The sequence below is a fragment of the Heterodontus francisci genome, chromosome 27 (assembly GCF_036365525.1).
Source record: "Heterodontus francisci isolate sHetFra1 chromosome 27, sHetFra1.hap1, whole genome shotgun sequence".
NCBI lineage: Eukaryota > Metazoa > Chordata > Chondrichthyes > Heterodontiformes > Heterodontidae > Heterodontus > Heterodontus francisci.
The window spans coordinates 14474382-14490741 of NC_090397.1; the positions used below are offsets into that span (position 1 = coordinate 14474382).

The 16360-nt window shown below is 42.7% G+C and overlaps 1 protein-coding gene across 9 annotated transcripts in view; it reads left to right on the top strand.

The window, feature by feature from the left end:
* Positions 1-6737, top strand: part of sox5 (SRY-box transcription factor 5) — a 334797-nt gene extending 328060 nt beyond the window's left edge. For all 9 annotated transcript variants that reach the window (XM_068058885.1, XM_068058889.1, XM_068058890.1 and 6 more), the window contains 2 exons: positions 1440-1656; positions 4116-6737. In XM_068058885.1, coding sequence (XP_067914986.1) covers positions 1440-1656; positions 4116-4422 — 524 coding nt within the window. In that variant the 3' untranslated portion in view covers positions 4423-6737. The remainder of the gene's footprint in view (positions 1-1439; positions 1657-4115) is intronic.
* The last annotated feature ends 9623 nt before the right edge of the window (positions 6738-16360 follow it).

Here is a 16360-nt window from a genome sequence, read left to right on the forward strand (position 1 = left end):
CCGAAAGAGCAGTTTACCTCGTGCCACTCCCCAGTCTTCTCCTGATAGCCAGATACATTCTTCCTTTTCAGATAACTATCTAATTCCCTCTTGAGTGCCTCGATTGAATCTGCCTCCACACACTCTCAGGCAGTGCATTCCAGATCCTAAACACTCACTGCATGGAAAATCTTTTCCTCATGTCACCATTGCTTCTTTTCCCAATTGCCTTAAATCTGTGCCCTCTTTTACGCGATGCCTCCACCAATGGGAACAGTTTTTCCCTATTTACTCTGCCCAGATCCCTCATGATTTTGAATACCTCCATCAAATCTCCTCTCAACCTTCTCGTCTCCAAAGAAAACTGTCCCAACTTCTCCAGTCTATCCATATAACTGAAGTTCCTCATCCCTGGAACCATTCTCGTTAATCTTTTCTGTACTCGCTCCAATTCTCTCATGTCTTTCCTAAAGTGTGGCGCCCAGAACTGGATGCAATACTCCAGCTGAGGCCAAACCAGTGTTCTATACAAGCTTGCCTTTGTGCTCTATGCCCCCATTAATAAATCCCAGGATACTGTATGCTTTAATAATCGCTCTCTCAACCTGTCCTGCCACCTTATATGATGTATACACATATACACCCAGGTCCCTTTGCTCCTGCATCCCCTTTAGAATTGCACCCTTTATTTTACATTGTCTCTCTGCGTTCTTCCTACCAAAATGATTCACTTTTAGGCACACTACCGCCTGCCGGACTGAACATTGAGTTCAATCATTTCAGAGCATGACAGCCCCCCATTTTACTTTCATTTTTAGTGATTTTTTTTTTCTTTCTTTTTACATTCTTTTTTACATTTTTTACAATCTTTTTTTTTGCATTTATTTCATTTCATCTTAGTCTGTTCAGTTTGCCTACTCACTGTTTTTTTCAGGTTTGCACTTGCTGCTGTTCAATATTCAGTGTATTAACACCTAATTTGTACTAATGCTTTGTCTTTCAACACACCATTAACATATTGTTTGCCTTTGCTCCGTGACCTTTTGGTTAGCTATGCGGCCTGGTCCAATCTAGACCTCCTTTGTTACCTCTTGCCCCAACGTCACCTCACTTGCTTATAACCTGTGACTTTTCTAATATTTGTCAGTTCCGATGAAGGGTCACTGACCCGAAATGTTAACTCTGCTTCTCTTTTCACAGATGCTGCCAGACCTGCTGAGTGGTTCCAGCATTTCTTGTTTTTATTTCAGATTTCCAGCATCCGCAGTATTTTGCTTTCACTTTTATTTATACCTGGGATGTGCTCATGAGTCTCTTCAGGAAAAGTTGACACTAGTGGGTGGCTGGTTATGGAAGTGAGGCCTATCCTTGTGCTCTTTCCTTGTGCTGTTCTTCCCAACCACATGATGCCATGAATCTTTGCTGTGACTCACCTGTTCCATTCTCTTGTGCTACCACAGGCTCTCGTTGGAAGGCCATGACGAACCTGGAGAAGCAGCCGTACTATGAGGAACAAGCCAGACTCAGCAAACAGCACCTCGAAAGATATCCGGATTACAAGTACAAGCCACGACCAAAGCGTACTTGTGTGGTGGATGGCAAGAAACTGAGGATTGGAGAATACAAAGCATTGATGCGCAACAGGCGTCAAGAGATGCGACAGTTTTTTACTGTTGGGTAAGAAAAGTCACACTTCAATTTTCACTCATCATTTTTATACCACTCTGCAAAGCTTTCACTAAGCAGTTGTTTGGGCTCTGCATATGGGCGCGATGGGACAGCATGCCAATTGACCAGGTCTCAACACTAGTTACAGATCCAACCATGATTTGTCACTTGATTGTGTTGTAAACTCCTGTGCTATTAAAGACTGACAGAAAGGAGAAGAGCCACCAAGCAGAGAGTAAATGCTTCTCTAAAGGACGAGTGATGAAATGAATAGGCTGCTCTTACCATCCTCCTTGTACACTCCTTCCTCAATTACGTTCTCCTATTTTTTTCACCCAAAGACACCAGAGTGGATGTTCCATCAGGGTGTCTCCTGATCTCCTGCTATAACCTTACAGTAGATAGGCAGAAACCTTGCACAGAGTGTGCAATCGAAATGTTTCCGTGGGATTAGTCCATTACTCAGGAGATCATAGAAAAGGAGGAGGCCATTCAGCCCCTCAAGCCAGTTCTGCCATTCAGTTAGTTTTTGGTGGATCTGTAGCTCAACCCTATTTACACACCTTTGCTCCATATCCATTGATACCATTACCTAACAAAAATCTATTTCTCTCAGTCTTGAAACTCCTATTATCCCCCAGCATCCACAGCCCTTTGAGGGAGAGAGTTCCTCATTTATATTACCCTTTGTGTGAAAAAGCATTTCCTGATTTCACTCCTGAATGGCCTGGCTCTAATTTTAAGATTGTGCCCCCTTGTTCTGGATTCCCCTTCAGATGAAATAGGTTTTCTGTATCTACCCCACTGAATCCCTTTATCATTTTAAACACTTCAATTAGCACATCCCTCAACGTAATAAACTTAAGGGGATACAAGTCAGGTTTTCCTTGTAATTTAACCCTTTAAACCCCATTATTACTCTGGTGAATCTGGCACGTCAAGAGAATTCCTGCAGACATTCTACCCTGCTGAATCATCATGGGATCATGCCAAGGTACACAGACCCTGGTTTGAAATTGGAACTTTTCCTAGTTGTGTTGCTCATTACCATGTTGGGCAGTGGTTTTCACATTGAATCATTGGGCAAATTCTCTTCCCCTCTTTTTAAATTTGAAAAGCAAAAAAAAACCTTCCTAATAATTTACATTTTTGCATCTCTGCATCCAGCTACACTGTGGCAATCTAGGGGGGAAGATTCCCTCCATTGGCTCACAGTAGAACAGATGTAAATGTCACAAGCCTGTGATTTTGTTATGAGTGGGCAGTGAAGCCTGCCATACCCATTATCTCTATTTAAAACAAAATCATTCTCGAGAGCAAGGCCGACACTTATTGGCCATCCCTAGTTGCACTCGCACAGTTGGTAGCGGGACTCCTTCTTGAACCACTGCACTTTGTGCAGTGAAGGCACTGTCACAGTGCTGTTAAGTCAGGAATTCCAGGACTTTGACCCATCAACATGAAGGAATGGCGATATATATCCTAGTTGGGATGATGTGTGACTTGGAGGGGAACTTGGCAGTGATGGTGTTTCCATGCACTGGCTGCCCTTCCTTCTCGGTGGTGAAAAGCCATTCCTGTTATGAGTAACTTCGCTCCATGAAAGACAAGGCTGTGACAGTTCTTGCAGTGACTCATTGCAAGGGCACTTCTGGCTGATGGAACTGCAATGCTGCCAATATACCACAATTAACTGAGGCCCATCTGCCTTTCAGGCTGTTTATTTGACAATGTTATACATCAACGAAACACTGACCTTATATAATTTGTATAATGGAGATGTATACTTCAGCATACTACCCCAGTACTGGGATATGAACACTGATGGAGGGAAAATATGAGTTTGCTTTATTAATAGTTGACTTTTGTCAGAATCTCCTAGAGGGGAGAAGGGATGGTTTGGGCCAGTTTATTATTTTAATGGTGACAGCAGCGAATTCTCCAGTGGATTCCGACAGATTTTCTCAGCACTAAAGTGAGGTTCTCCAGTCTTCTGCCTCGAATGTGAATCAAATTGTGTTGTTATACTCTGGAATCCACTGCCTGAAAGGGCGGGAGAAGCAGATTCACAAGTAACTTTCACAAGGGAATTGAATACATACCTGAGATATTTGCACAGCCATGGGGAAAGAGTGTGAGGAGTGGGACTAAATGGATAGCTGTTTCATAGAGCTGGCACAGACATGATAGGCTGAATGGTCTCCTGCTTTGCTGTATGATTCTATGAAAACAGAGGCTCTGCAGCACCACTTCTGGTGGGAGGGTGTAATTATAATGTGACAAGTTTACATGGGAGTTTCCATTTTATATATATCGATATAGGGATGTAAAATGGAAACCATCGACTTAAAAGTGCAGCAAGGTATGACAACAGAAAGTGAAGTATTCCAGACAGGAAGAGAATGCAAACGTAGCTAAACTCTCTGGCAAGGACTGTTATTAACGCACATTTGTCTTTGTGTCGACAGGCAGCAAGGTCAGATCCCCATTACTACGGCTGGAGTGGTGTATCCTGGTGCCATCGCTATGGCAGGGATGCCGTCACCTCGGATCCCCTCTGAGCACTCGAGCATGTCCAGCAGTCCGGAGCCCAGCATGCCTGTCATCCAGAGCACTTACAGCCTCAAATCAGGGGAGGCCCAGGTGAAAGACGAGCTGAGGATCAATGACATGAATGGAGGGATGTATGATGAATATGAGGATGAGGATGAGGAGGACCCAGATGCAGACTATGGCAGTGACGATGAAAGTCAGGTGGCAGCGCAAGCCGACTGATGGGGGAGGGGCCAGGAGCCTCTGCCGGCGAGTTAAAATCAGTCTGTCTGGTTCATCCTACCAGGGGCCAAGCACATTTTGACTATCTGATACACTGACTGTTACTTAAAACTATTTAGTCTTAATAAACAGGATATAGTCAGAACTCTACTGACTACTAGACCTCGGCCTATGGTACAGGCATGGGAAAAAATGATAAGCTATGGGTAAAACGATGCCAGTAAAATCAGCTGCTATCCCCGAGCACTGAAGTCTTACCCTCCTGAGCTTTGTCTAGACTGTCGTTCTACAAAATTCTATAAATTCTCACTCAGGTACAAAGTGCCAACAAGTGGCTTGTGAATGTGTTTTGTTGTTAATTTTTGTGCCACAATAAAAGGTGTTTTTCTTTTATTTTTGTTCTTGTTTTGGATGGATTAAGGAAAAAAAGATTTTTTTTTGGCTCTCAAGTTACCTTTGTTTCAAAGGAATCTATTTTCTTGAATATCAACACACTGTTGCACCCTCATAGAGTACTTTTTTTTTGTTTGTTGCACACCGTTTCAAAATGCAACTCTTAGCAAGTGCCAAAATGTGTAATTGTTGGAATTAGTTCATGCGCTTTCCTACAGACTTAAGCTAGGAATATTGTTGGGTCTTAGACAATCCCACACACCTTTCCATACCAGCAGCTGTAGGAAACTGTAGGTGCAGTTCTCAGGTGAAAGGGGAGATAACTGAAGACGTGTGAAACTTTTTATTACGTGGATTCTGTATGTGTGTGCGTGTGCGTGTGTGTGTGGGTGTTACGGTACTTTATAAGGTGTCGGAGACAGTGATAGCAAAGCAGTGTGGGGAAATGAAATTCCAGGTCCTCAAAGTCCACTCCAACTCCCTCCGCCGCGAAGCCGCCATTCCTCCCCCGCCATCGTTTCCTAGCAACCTCGCAGAGGCGGTGGCTTTCTTCAATTCTCACGTTTTTGTTCTCTGCATTCGAAGCACTTAAAAAGAAGGGCGCTTGGGGGAAAAAAAAACAAACCCAGAGACGAGGCCTATTCCTGCCAGAGTTTGCCGTTTGCCAAAAACGGTGTTGATCTGCACTTGCGCAGTTTGTGAAACGGATATCATACCTCCAATGGAATTTGGGAGTCGGAAATTTTCTTCCCCCCCCCCTCCCCCCCTCTCACAAATAGTACGATTTTGGATAAATGAAAATAAAATGGCTTTGTTGTTAACGGCGGACTAGCTGATCATATACTGCATGTCAGTGTTTAATTTGTATTTTTTGACTGTATTTTTCAATTTTAACTGCCTCTTCTTAATAGTGTACAATGATGGTCAGCTATTCCCCAGTTAGTAAGTTATGTATAATTTATTTCCTCAGTTCTATCTGATTGGCAATGCAGCATTCTGTAGCTGTAGATATTTAAGCCTGGTAATTTAGATATAAAGTTTTTTCTTTTTTGTTCTTTAAGTCCTAGTGATGTCATGTTATGATGTTTAATCAGCAGGCGTGAAAATAATTGGACTGTTTGTTGGGACTGAAATGAGAGCATTCTCATAATCTCATTTCTATTTAATTGTCATGGTCATTTAGAGCTGATTCGCTAAAGCACTCTGTAATGATAAAGAAAAAAAATGCCGCTTTAAAAAAAAAAGAACCAAGTGTTTTATATCACTTTATGTAAAATGTGAAACCAGTTTTTGTTTTTTTTTTCTTGACTGTGTGAACAAATTTCTGACTTGTGTGGGGCTTTAGCCTCACATTGGCTGGGCTTTTCCACCATTTCTTTTTTGGCGCTCTGTTTATTTATGTGACTCTAGACTACAAGAGTACTTTGTTTTAGCTCCAGTAAGGTTTCACCATGATTTCATGGCTGTGAGCCATTTGTGATCTATATGCCAACAATGGAAACTGTGTCGGAGTTTTTTTTTTGCTTTTTTTTTAATTTTATCCTTTTTGTTTCTCGTTTGGAATTCTCGTTTTGCTGGCATTTTGCATTCTATAATTCCCAATCTCAGACTACTCAGTTCTACTGATGCTGTACTGTTTTTTTAAAAATGTATTTATTGGCCATCATTGGCTCTAAAAATTATTAGACACAGATTGTGTTCAGGAAGACAATCAAATCGAGTGGAGCTTAAAACAAAGTAAACTGAATCTACCATCTCACTTGAAATTTAAAGAAAGATATGTAAATATAACATAGAATTATAGATTTATATTTTGTTCATAACACATAGTGTAATATAAGTTGTATATTTTCATGTTTTTTGTTTATGTTATCATTCATGCCACAATAAAAGCAAGAGTACTTGTACTCTGAAAAAACAGACATGTGTTAACAGCATCTGTTTCTGTCTTACCCCCTATCGCCTTTAGCAATTCCAGACACTAATAAAAAGAACCTTGTTCTCAATGATCCTTCTAAATTTTCTTTGTTCTTCGCGGCCTGTTTATTTCAGTGTATGGTACCTTTAAGTTTATTTGCACGATACCCATGCGTGGTATCTTAAAGCAGACAGCTTGTGACTGGATGCGCGGTGCCTTCATGATTGCTGCACCGCTGTGCACATGTAGAGCTGAGAGAGATTTTTGCTTGTGCTTTATCATTGGATCTATTAATCATTTGTGAATTTTCTTTCTCTAAAAAGGAGCCCGATTTGAGAAGTTGAATAGAAACATATTACATTTCCTCTACTATGTTTCTCAAGTGAAGACAGTAACAGTGAAAAAATAACGAATGGGCATGGGTTTATACAGTGCCTTTTGTGACCCCAGGATATCCCAAAGTGTTTCCCAGCTAATGAAGTACTTTTGAAGTAAAAAGCACTGGCCAATTTGGGCACAGTAAGATTTCACAATCATCAGTGAGATAAATGACCAGATCATCTGTTTCAATGATGTTGGTTGAGGGATATATATTTGTCAAGACACTGGGAGAACACTCCTGCTCTTTGAAATAGTGCATGGGATCCTTTTTGAGAGGACACATGGGACCTAAGTTTAATGTCTCATTCCCCCACCCCCAGATTTGAACACCTAATGTAGATGTTAGGGCAGAATCACTATCAAATGAGAACTGACCTCCAGCTTCAGTGTGACTTTTAACTAGTCCTAAGTACAAAATTTAGTACAAAGTGGATTCGTACTCGTAGCAAGACTAATTCAGCTACAGGATAACAATCACTGCTGACTGTGGCATTGCTCATTATGCATTTTGATTTCATCCTGATTTTGATCCAATCATGATTAATATTAAATTATTATTTTCCTGAAGAAATGTTTCCCCGACTAAGCATCATTTCAGTGCCTGTCCTGTCATTCTTTCCTCACCTTCCATTCTCTGCTCAATCCCCTCCTCTTCCACTCCACTATCATAATCCTGATTAATCTTCCCTCACTTCATAGCCCTATGTGGCTTCCTCTCCAACCCACTCAAGCATAGTGCTATCTAATCTTCACTCCCACTGCTCCACCCTGATCTTGTCCAGTCTCTTGTCTCCAGCCAACTTGCTCCATCACGACATTAGCTGAACTCTCCTACCCCTCCTTGTTGATATCTCCTATATTCGCTTCACTATAACTCTCCCTGCTTCATCACAGTCCTACTTGATCGTTTGCTTCCATCTGATCCATCATAACATTGCCTGTTCTCCTCTCCAAACCTCCCTGGTCTCCATATATTCTGCCATCGCACCACTGCCTACTAGCTACCCTACATCTACTCCATCTGCTTACTCTTCCTAGAACAACAGTAACTTGCATTTACATAGCATCTTTAGCATAGTAAAAAAACCCCAAGGTGCTTCACAGGAGCATTATCAACACCAAGCCACATCAGGGGATATTGAGTTAGGTAACCACAACCTTGATCAAAGGTAGGTTTAAAGGAGCGTCGGAGAGGAGGAGAGAGAGGTAGAAAAGTGGAAAAGTTTAAGGAAGGAATTTCAGAGCTTTGGACCCAGGTAGCTGAAGGCACAGCCGTCAATGGTGGAGCAATGAAATTCAGGGTTATGCAAGAGACCGGAATTGGAGGAGCACAGAGGTGTTGGAGGGTTGTAGACTGGAGGAGGTTACAGAGATAGGGAGGGGAGAGGCCATGGAAGCATTTGAAAACAAGGATGATAATTTTAAAATGGAGGCATTGCCAGACCACTGAGAAGGGTCACTGACCTGAAATGTTGACGCTGCTTCTTTCTCCACAGATGCTGCCAGACCTGCTGAGTATTTCCAGCATTTCTTGTTTTTATTTCAGATTTCCAGCATTTGCAGTATTTTGGTTGAGTTCATTAAAATGCATTAAAATAGTCAAGTCTGGAGGTAACAAAGGCATGGATAAAGGCTTCAGCAGCAGATGAGTTAAGGCAGGAGCAGAGACGAGCAATGTTACAGAGGTGGAAATAGGTGCTCTTGGTGATGGTGTGGATATGTGGTCAGCAGCTCATGTCAAAGTCAAATACGACACCAAGGTTGCAAATAGTCTGGTTCAGCCTCAGATATTGACAGTGGAGGTGGATGGAGCCAGTGGCTAGCAAAGGTATTTCCAGCGAGGACCAAAGACAAGACTGCTGCCTTCCCAATATTTATCATCAAGTACTGGCTTTCTGACAAGCAGCATGAAAAATCAGAGTGAGTGGAGGGATGAAGATAGGTGGTGGTGAGAGAGAGCCGGGTGTCATTAGTGTACATGTGGAACTTCGTGCTATGTTTTCGGATGATGTTGCTTACAGGCAGCATGTAGGTGAGAAATAGGAGGGGGCCAAGGATAGATTCTTGGGAAACACCAGAGGTAATGGTTTGTGAGTGTGAAGAGAAGCCATTGCAGATGATTCCTTGGTTACGACTGGATAGATAAGAGTGGAGCTAGGTAAGCGTAGTCCAACCCAACCGGATGATGGAGGAGAGGCATTGGAGGAGGAGGATGTGGTCAACTGTATAAAAAGCTGCAGACAGTTTGAGAACGATGAGGAGGGATTGTTTATATATGTCACAGTCACCTCAGACGTCACTTGTGACTTTGATAAAGGCAGTTACAGTGCTGTGGCATGATAGAAACCTGATTGGAAGGATTAAAACATGGAATTGTGGGAAAGATGTGCTTGGATTTGGGAGGTGACAACACAGTCAAGAACTTTGGAGAGGAAGGGGAGCTTGGCAATGGAGCAGTAGTTTGCAACAACTGTGGGGCCAAGAGTGGGTTTTTTGAGGAGGGTGATAATGACAGATTAGAAGGGGAGGGGGACACTACCTGAGGAGAGGGAACCATTAACAATATGAGCTAACATGGGATCCAGGAAGAGAAGTTGGATGAGAATAGGGTTGAGGTGGGTCTCATGGATAAGATGAGCTTAGAGAGGGCCTGAGGGAAGATTGGAGGGAAATTGGAGAAAACTATATCTGCTCCATCATGCACTTGCCTATTTTCCCTACACTGACTACACCCAACCCTGCAAACCCACTCCTCCATCTATTCCATCACACCCCCTGCCTTCTCTCCCTACAACTGTTCCATTCTAATCCTGCCTACTCTCCCTCCACTACAGACTATGAAGGAGTGAAGTTAGGAAATATTTCTTCACACATGGCTGGAGAAGTGTGAAGCTCTCTCCCACGAAAAGCAGTGGATTAGCTCAATTAATAATTTTAAATCTGAGATTTATAGATTATTGTAGCCAAGGGTATAAAGGGAAATAGAACCAAGGAAGCTGGATGGATGGAATTAGGATAAAGATTAGCCATGATCTCACTGCATGGCAGAACAGGCTTGTGGAGCTGAATAATCTATTCCTCTTCCTATATTCCTATCTGCTTCATCATACCCCCATCTTGGCTCTCCTTGTGCTCCGTCAGAATCCAACCTCATCTTTTCTTCCAGCTGCTCGATCACAATCTTGCTTAGTCTCCTATTCTTCTCCAGAACAATTGTGCCTATTCTCAATTTCTTCTCTGTCGCAATCCTACTTGGTCTCCCTACACTATCATAAAGATCATCGTAACCTTGTGTAGATTGCTGTTGGAGAATATCCGCAGCTTCGGTGTGCAATTGAGAAAATCGGAGCAAGCTGATTTTGAGAGTTAAAGTTACAAGTGACAACGCTCAACTAGACTAAATCTCTTTTGATTAGAAAATAGTATTAAACGTGAACATGATGTTCTAAGATGTTGAGAATAGATAATGTTGATGTATGGAAGCTGTTTAATGTTGATGGTGAGAGTTAGATGAGAGATCAGAACAGCATTTTATCACAGAATTATAATGGACATCTACTGCAGACTCTCAGCAAAAGCAGTTAATACTGTATCTATCTAAAGCCTTTTAACAAAAGGTAAAGATAAATACTGGGATGGTAACAGGATATAAACGAGGCCACTTATTTACTGTTTTCACAGGGCAAATGGGGATAATTGCAGAATGCAATCCTCAAAACAGTGATAAATATTCTGGAAAATCCCATGTAATAAGTGCGGAAATGGGTTTATTCAATCCCTGTAAAAATGTCAATGCAAAATAAAGATGAACAAATGCTCATCGGAATATGAAAGTGCCACATCATGGAAAAATGAGTCATTGAAGATGAAAAGAAAGTTGGATGTTGGTCAGATAGATATTATAAAGTTTAGGTTAATGGTCATTCTTCTGCTAATCTTATTTTCTTGTACACTGTCTCCACCCTTATTGCCTGGTCAGCTCACTCCATTTATCACAATCCTCCCTGTCGCCATGCTTCCTCCCCCTTATCATTCTACCTAATTCCCCCTGTCTGTCCCTTCCCCCCCACTCCCCACCCCCACCCAGCCTCCTTTTCCTCATCACAGGGGCCATGCCCAGTGCTGTTTGAATAAAGATGGCATCTATATTAATCCTCTGCTTCCATTCACAGTATCCTGAGATCAGCACACAGATTATTTATGTATGCACAAAATAGTTTGTAGAAATTTTTTCCCATTAAACAACAACAATAACTTTCATTTATATAGTGCCTTTAATGTAATAAAATACCCCAAGGTACTTCACAGGAGTGCTATAAAGCTAAATTTGACAACGAGCCGCATAAGGAGATATTAGGTCACATGACCAAAAGCTTGGTCAAAGCTGTAGGTTTTAAGAGTGTCTTAAAAGAGGAAAGCGAGATGGCGAGGCAGAGAGGAGTACGGAGGGTATTCCAAAGCTTGGGGCCGAGGCAACTGAAGGCACGACAACTAATAGTGGAGCGACTAAAATCAGGGCAGCACAAGAGACTAGAATTAGAGGAGCGCAGATATCTTGGAGCATTGTGGGACTGGAGAAGGTTGCAGAGATAAGGAGGGGCGAGGCCATGGAGAGATTTGAAAACAAGGATGAGAATTCTAAAATTAAGATGTTGCTTGACCGGGAGCCAATTTCGGTCAGTGAGTACAGGGGTGATAGGGGAATGGGACCTAGTGTGAATTAGGAAAGAGGCAGCAGAGTTTTGGATGACCTCAAGTTTACGGAGGGTAGAACATGGGAGACCGGCCAGGCTAACATTGGAATTATCAAGTTTAGAGGTAAAAAAAGCACGGATGAGGGTTTCAGCAGCAGATGAGGTGAGGCAGGGATGGAGTCAGGCGATGTTACAGAGGTGGAAATAGGCGACCTTATTAATGTGTGGCTATGTGCTCAGAAGCTCATCTCAAGGTCAAATATGACACCAAGGTCATTCAGCCTCAAACAGTTGCCAGGGAGAGGGATGATGTCAGTGGCAAGGAAAGGGAGTTTGTTGCGTGGACCAAAAACAATGGCTATTGTCTTCCCAGTATTTAACTGCTCATCCTGTACTGGTTGTCAGACAAGCAGTCTGATGATTTAGAGACAGTGGAGACGTCGAAAGAGGCGGTGGTGAGGTAGAGCTAGGTGTTGTCCGCATACAGGTGGAAACTGATGCTGTGTTTTCGGCTAATGTCACTGAGGGGCAGTTGAACCCAGACAGACATAGCAGATTTAAAGAAAGCCCAGAATGAGGCAGGGAGCCTATGATGTGCAATCAAATTCAGGCAACCATATGTCCCTATGTATCGAGTTCCTCTTTTCTTTCAGATACACCTTTGGGATTGATGTCCGTTAAAGAGACTGGCTGTAAATTTCAATAGGACAATTTTCCAGTGTTTATTTCTCATGTTCACTTGTCTTACCAGTCTTCTAACATATCTTGAGTAATTAAGGAGCAACTAGCAGGAGAGTCAGTAAGCAATGGATACAGATGTAAATTAATGGGCAAAAGATCTGGGGGGGGGCGGGGGTGGAGATGGGGAGAACATTTTTTACTCAGTTGTTATGCCTGGAATACACTTGGTGAAAGGGTGTTGCAAACAGATTCAATAGTAAATTTCTAAGGGAAATTGATATGTACTTGAAAGGGAAAAAATTGTAGGGCCATGGGGAAAGAGTGGGAGGAAAATTGGATAAGACCTGAAAACTGCACAGGGATGCACGATTAACCGATGCCCATTTGTTGCGATGCAGGCAGCATGCAAACTTCGTGCTGCTTGCTAACTTAAATGATGGAAGCGTAAACCCAGGATTATGCTGCTTAGTGACTGCATACAGGGCTCATCGTCATGCGAGGCTAGGCACCATTTAAAGACAGCCTGCACTGCCTAAAGCCAGACTGCACTTTTTGAAGGGGTGGTGCATTATGGCTCCAGCAGGTGTTGGAAAAAGCTAGGGAAAAGTCTCTGAGCAGGAAGAGGAATGAAAGTGGTACAACAGGGCGGAAAGCTTGCTTCACATTTCTTTGATGCAGTACTGGAGGCTTTGGTACAGGAGGCAGACAGGAGGAGCGAGGTCCTCTACTCACAGGGGTCCAGGAGGCTTCCCAGACAGACACTGAAAAGGCTGTGGGAGCAATTGGCTATCACAGTCAATGTCAGCAATGTATCCAGAGGATCTGGATGCAGTGCAGGCAGAAGTTTAATGACCTCACGAGTGTTCAACTCAGTAAATACATTGTCAAATACAATATCCTAACAACTGAACCATTAGCCTCACACGTGGTTCCATTCACCACTCACTGCTTCAGTCACTCACCTACCAATATTGTCTCTCAAGCACAACTTGCGGCGGCATAGTGGCACAGTGGTTAGCACTGCAGCCTCACAGCTCCAGGGACCCGGGTTCGATTCCGGGTACTGCCGGTGTGGAGTTTGCAAGTTCTCCCTGTGACTGCGTGGGTTTTCTCCGGGTGCTCCGGTTTCCTCCCACAAGCCAAAAGACTTGCAGGTTGGTAGGTAAATTGGCCATTATAAATTGTCACTAGTATAGGTAGGTGGTAGGGAAATATAGGGACAGGTGGGGATGTTTGGTAGGAATATGGGATTAGTGTAGGATTAGTATAAATGGGTGGTTGATGGTCGGCACAGACTCGGTGGGCCGAAGGGCCTGTTTCAGTGCTGTATCTCTAATCTAAACTCATAATTAACATTCATAGCCTCACCTCACCGTCACACACACTGCTGCAAGCCGCACACACACTGCCAGCCATTGAATTGTGACAGGCACATCACCCAACCGCATTGCACCACATTCACTGACATGCTTCCCTCTCTCTTGCAGGACAAGGTGGTGCCTAACCAGAGGGGGACATGCTTGCCTGCATGTCCTTACCCCCATGGAGGAGATGGTGCAGGCCAGCATTGGAGTGATGAGGCTGAAACCATGGAAGATGATTGTGTTATGACCAGGTGAGAAAGGGTCTCATTCCCTGGGTCCTCTAACTTTCCAAAGAAAGTGTCTGATAGACAGATCTCATGGCCATCTGCCTGCGGTGCCAATTCAGTCTCCTCTGGAGAAGCTGGTTTGATCATGCCCTTACTCATTACACATTCAGGGAAATTGCAGGGGACCGTCTCCTGCCACTGCCCTGTTTCTCTGACTTCCTGTGGTCTCTCTTTTAGTACTGTACAGTTGTAACAAGACTTCCCTATTTTTAAACTCTAACCTCCTAGCAATAAAGGGCAAAATTCCATTTGCCTTCCTAATTACTTGTTGCACCTGCATGCTAACTCTTTGTGTTTCACGTACAAGAACACCCAGATCCCTCTGTACTGCAGTATTTTGTAGTCTTTCTCCATCTAAATAATAATCTGCCTTTTTATTCTTCCTACCAAAGTGGATGACCTCACACTTCCCCACATTGAACTCCAACTGCCAAGTTTTTGCCCACTCACTTAACCTATCTATATCCTTTTGCATATTCTTTGTGTCCTCATCACAACATGCCCTCCCACCTATATTTGTATTGTCTGCAAATTTGGATACACTACACTCTGTCCCTTCCTCCAAGTCATTAATATAGATAGTAAATAGTTGAGGCCCTAGGAACGATCCTTGTGGCACTCCACTAGTTATGTCTTTCCAACTTGAAAAAGACCCATTAATCCTGACTCTCTGCCTTCTGTGTGTTAGCCAATCCTCAATCCATGCCAACACATTACCCCAATACCCTGAGCTCTTATTTTGTGCAATAACCTTTTATGTGGCACCTTATTGAACGCCTTCTGAAAATCCAAATACACTACATCTACCGATTCCCCTTTATCCACTCTGCTTGTTATCTCCTCAAAGAACTCTAACAAATTTGTCAAACATGATTTCCCTTTCAGAAAACCATGTTGACTCTGTTTGATTGCATTATGTTTTTCTAAATGTCCTGCTATTTCTTCCTTAATAATAGACTCTAGCATTTTTCCAATGACAGATGTTAAGCTAACTGGTCTATAGTTTCCTGCTTTCTGTCTCCCTCCTTTCTTGAATAGGGGTGTTACATTAGCGGTTTTCCAATCCGCTGGGACCCTACCAGAATCCAGTGAGTTTTGGTATATTATGACCAATGCCTCCACTATCTCTGCAGCCACTTCTTTTAAAACCCTTGGGTGCAGGCCATCAGGTCCTGGTGACTTGTTTGCCTTTAGTCCCATCAGTTTGTCCAGCACCTTTTCCCTCATGATAGAGATTCCTCCCTCCCATTTACACCTTGTTCATCTATTATTGTTGGGATGTTTATAGTGTCCTCCACTATGAAGACCGATGCAAAATATTGGTTTAAATTATTTGCCATTTCCCTGTTCCCTGTTATTAATTCCCCAGTCTCATCCTCTAAAGGTCCCACACTTACTTTAGCCACTCTCTTCCTTTTTATATACCTGTAGAAGCTCTTACTGTTTGTTTTTATTTTTCTTGCCAATTTACTCTCATAATCAATTTTCTCCCTCTTTATTCGTTTTTTAGTCATCCGCTGCTGGTTTCTAAAAAATTCCCAATCCGCTGGCCTACCACTAGCTTTCGCCGCTTTGTATGCCTTTGTTTTTGATTTGATACTCTCCTTAACTTCCTTTGTTATCCACGGGTGGTTCAGCGTTCTCATCGAGTCCTTCCTTCTGACCAGAATAAACATTTGCTGAGTGTTATGAAATATCTGCTTAAAAGTCTGCACTGCTCATCTACTGACTTTCCTTTTAGTCTATTTTCCCAGCCCACTTTAGGCAACTCTTTCTTCATACCTCTGTAATTGCCCTTGTTTAACTTGAAGACATTGGTTTGAGACCCGAGTTGCTCACCCTCAAACTGAATTTGAAATTCTATCATGTTACGATCACTTCCCCCTCGAGGATCCTTAACTACGAGATCTCTTATTAATTCTACCTCATTACACATTACCAAATCTAAATTAGCCTGTTCCCGGCTAGGTTCTGCAACATATTGTCCTGAGAAACAATCCCAGATGTACTCTACAAATTCGTCTTCCATGCTACCCTTGCCAATTTAATTTGCCCAGTCTATATGCAGATTAAAATCACCCAAGATAATCGCAGTGCACTTCTTACACGCCTCCATTATTTCCTGATTAATACTTTGTCCTACAGAGAGGCAACTCCTCGGGGCCTATAGACCACTCCCACCCATGATTTCTTTCCCTTATTTTCATCCAAACTGATTCT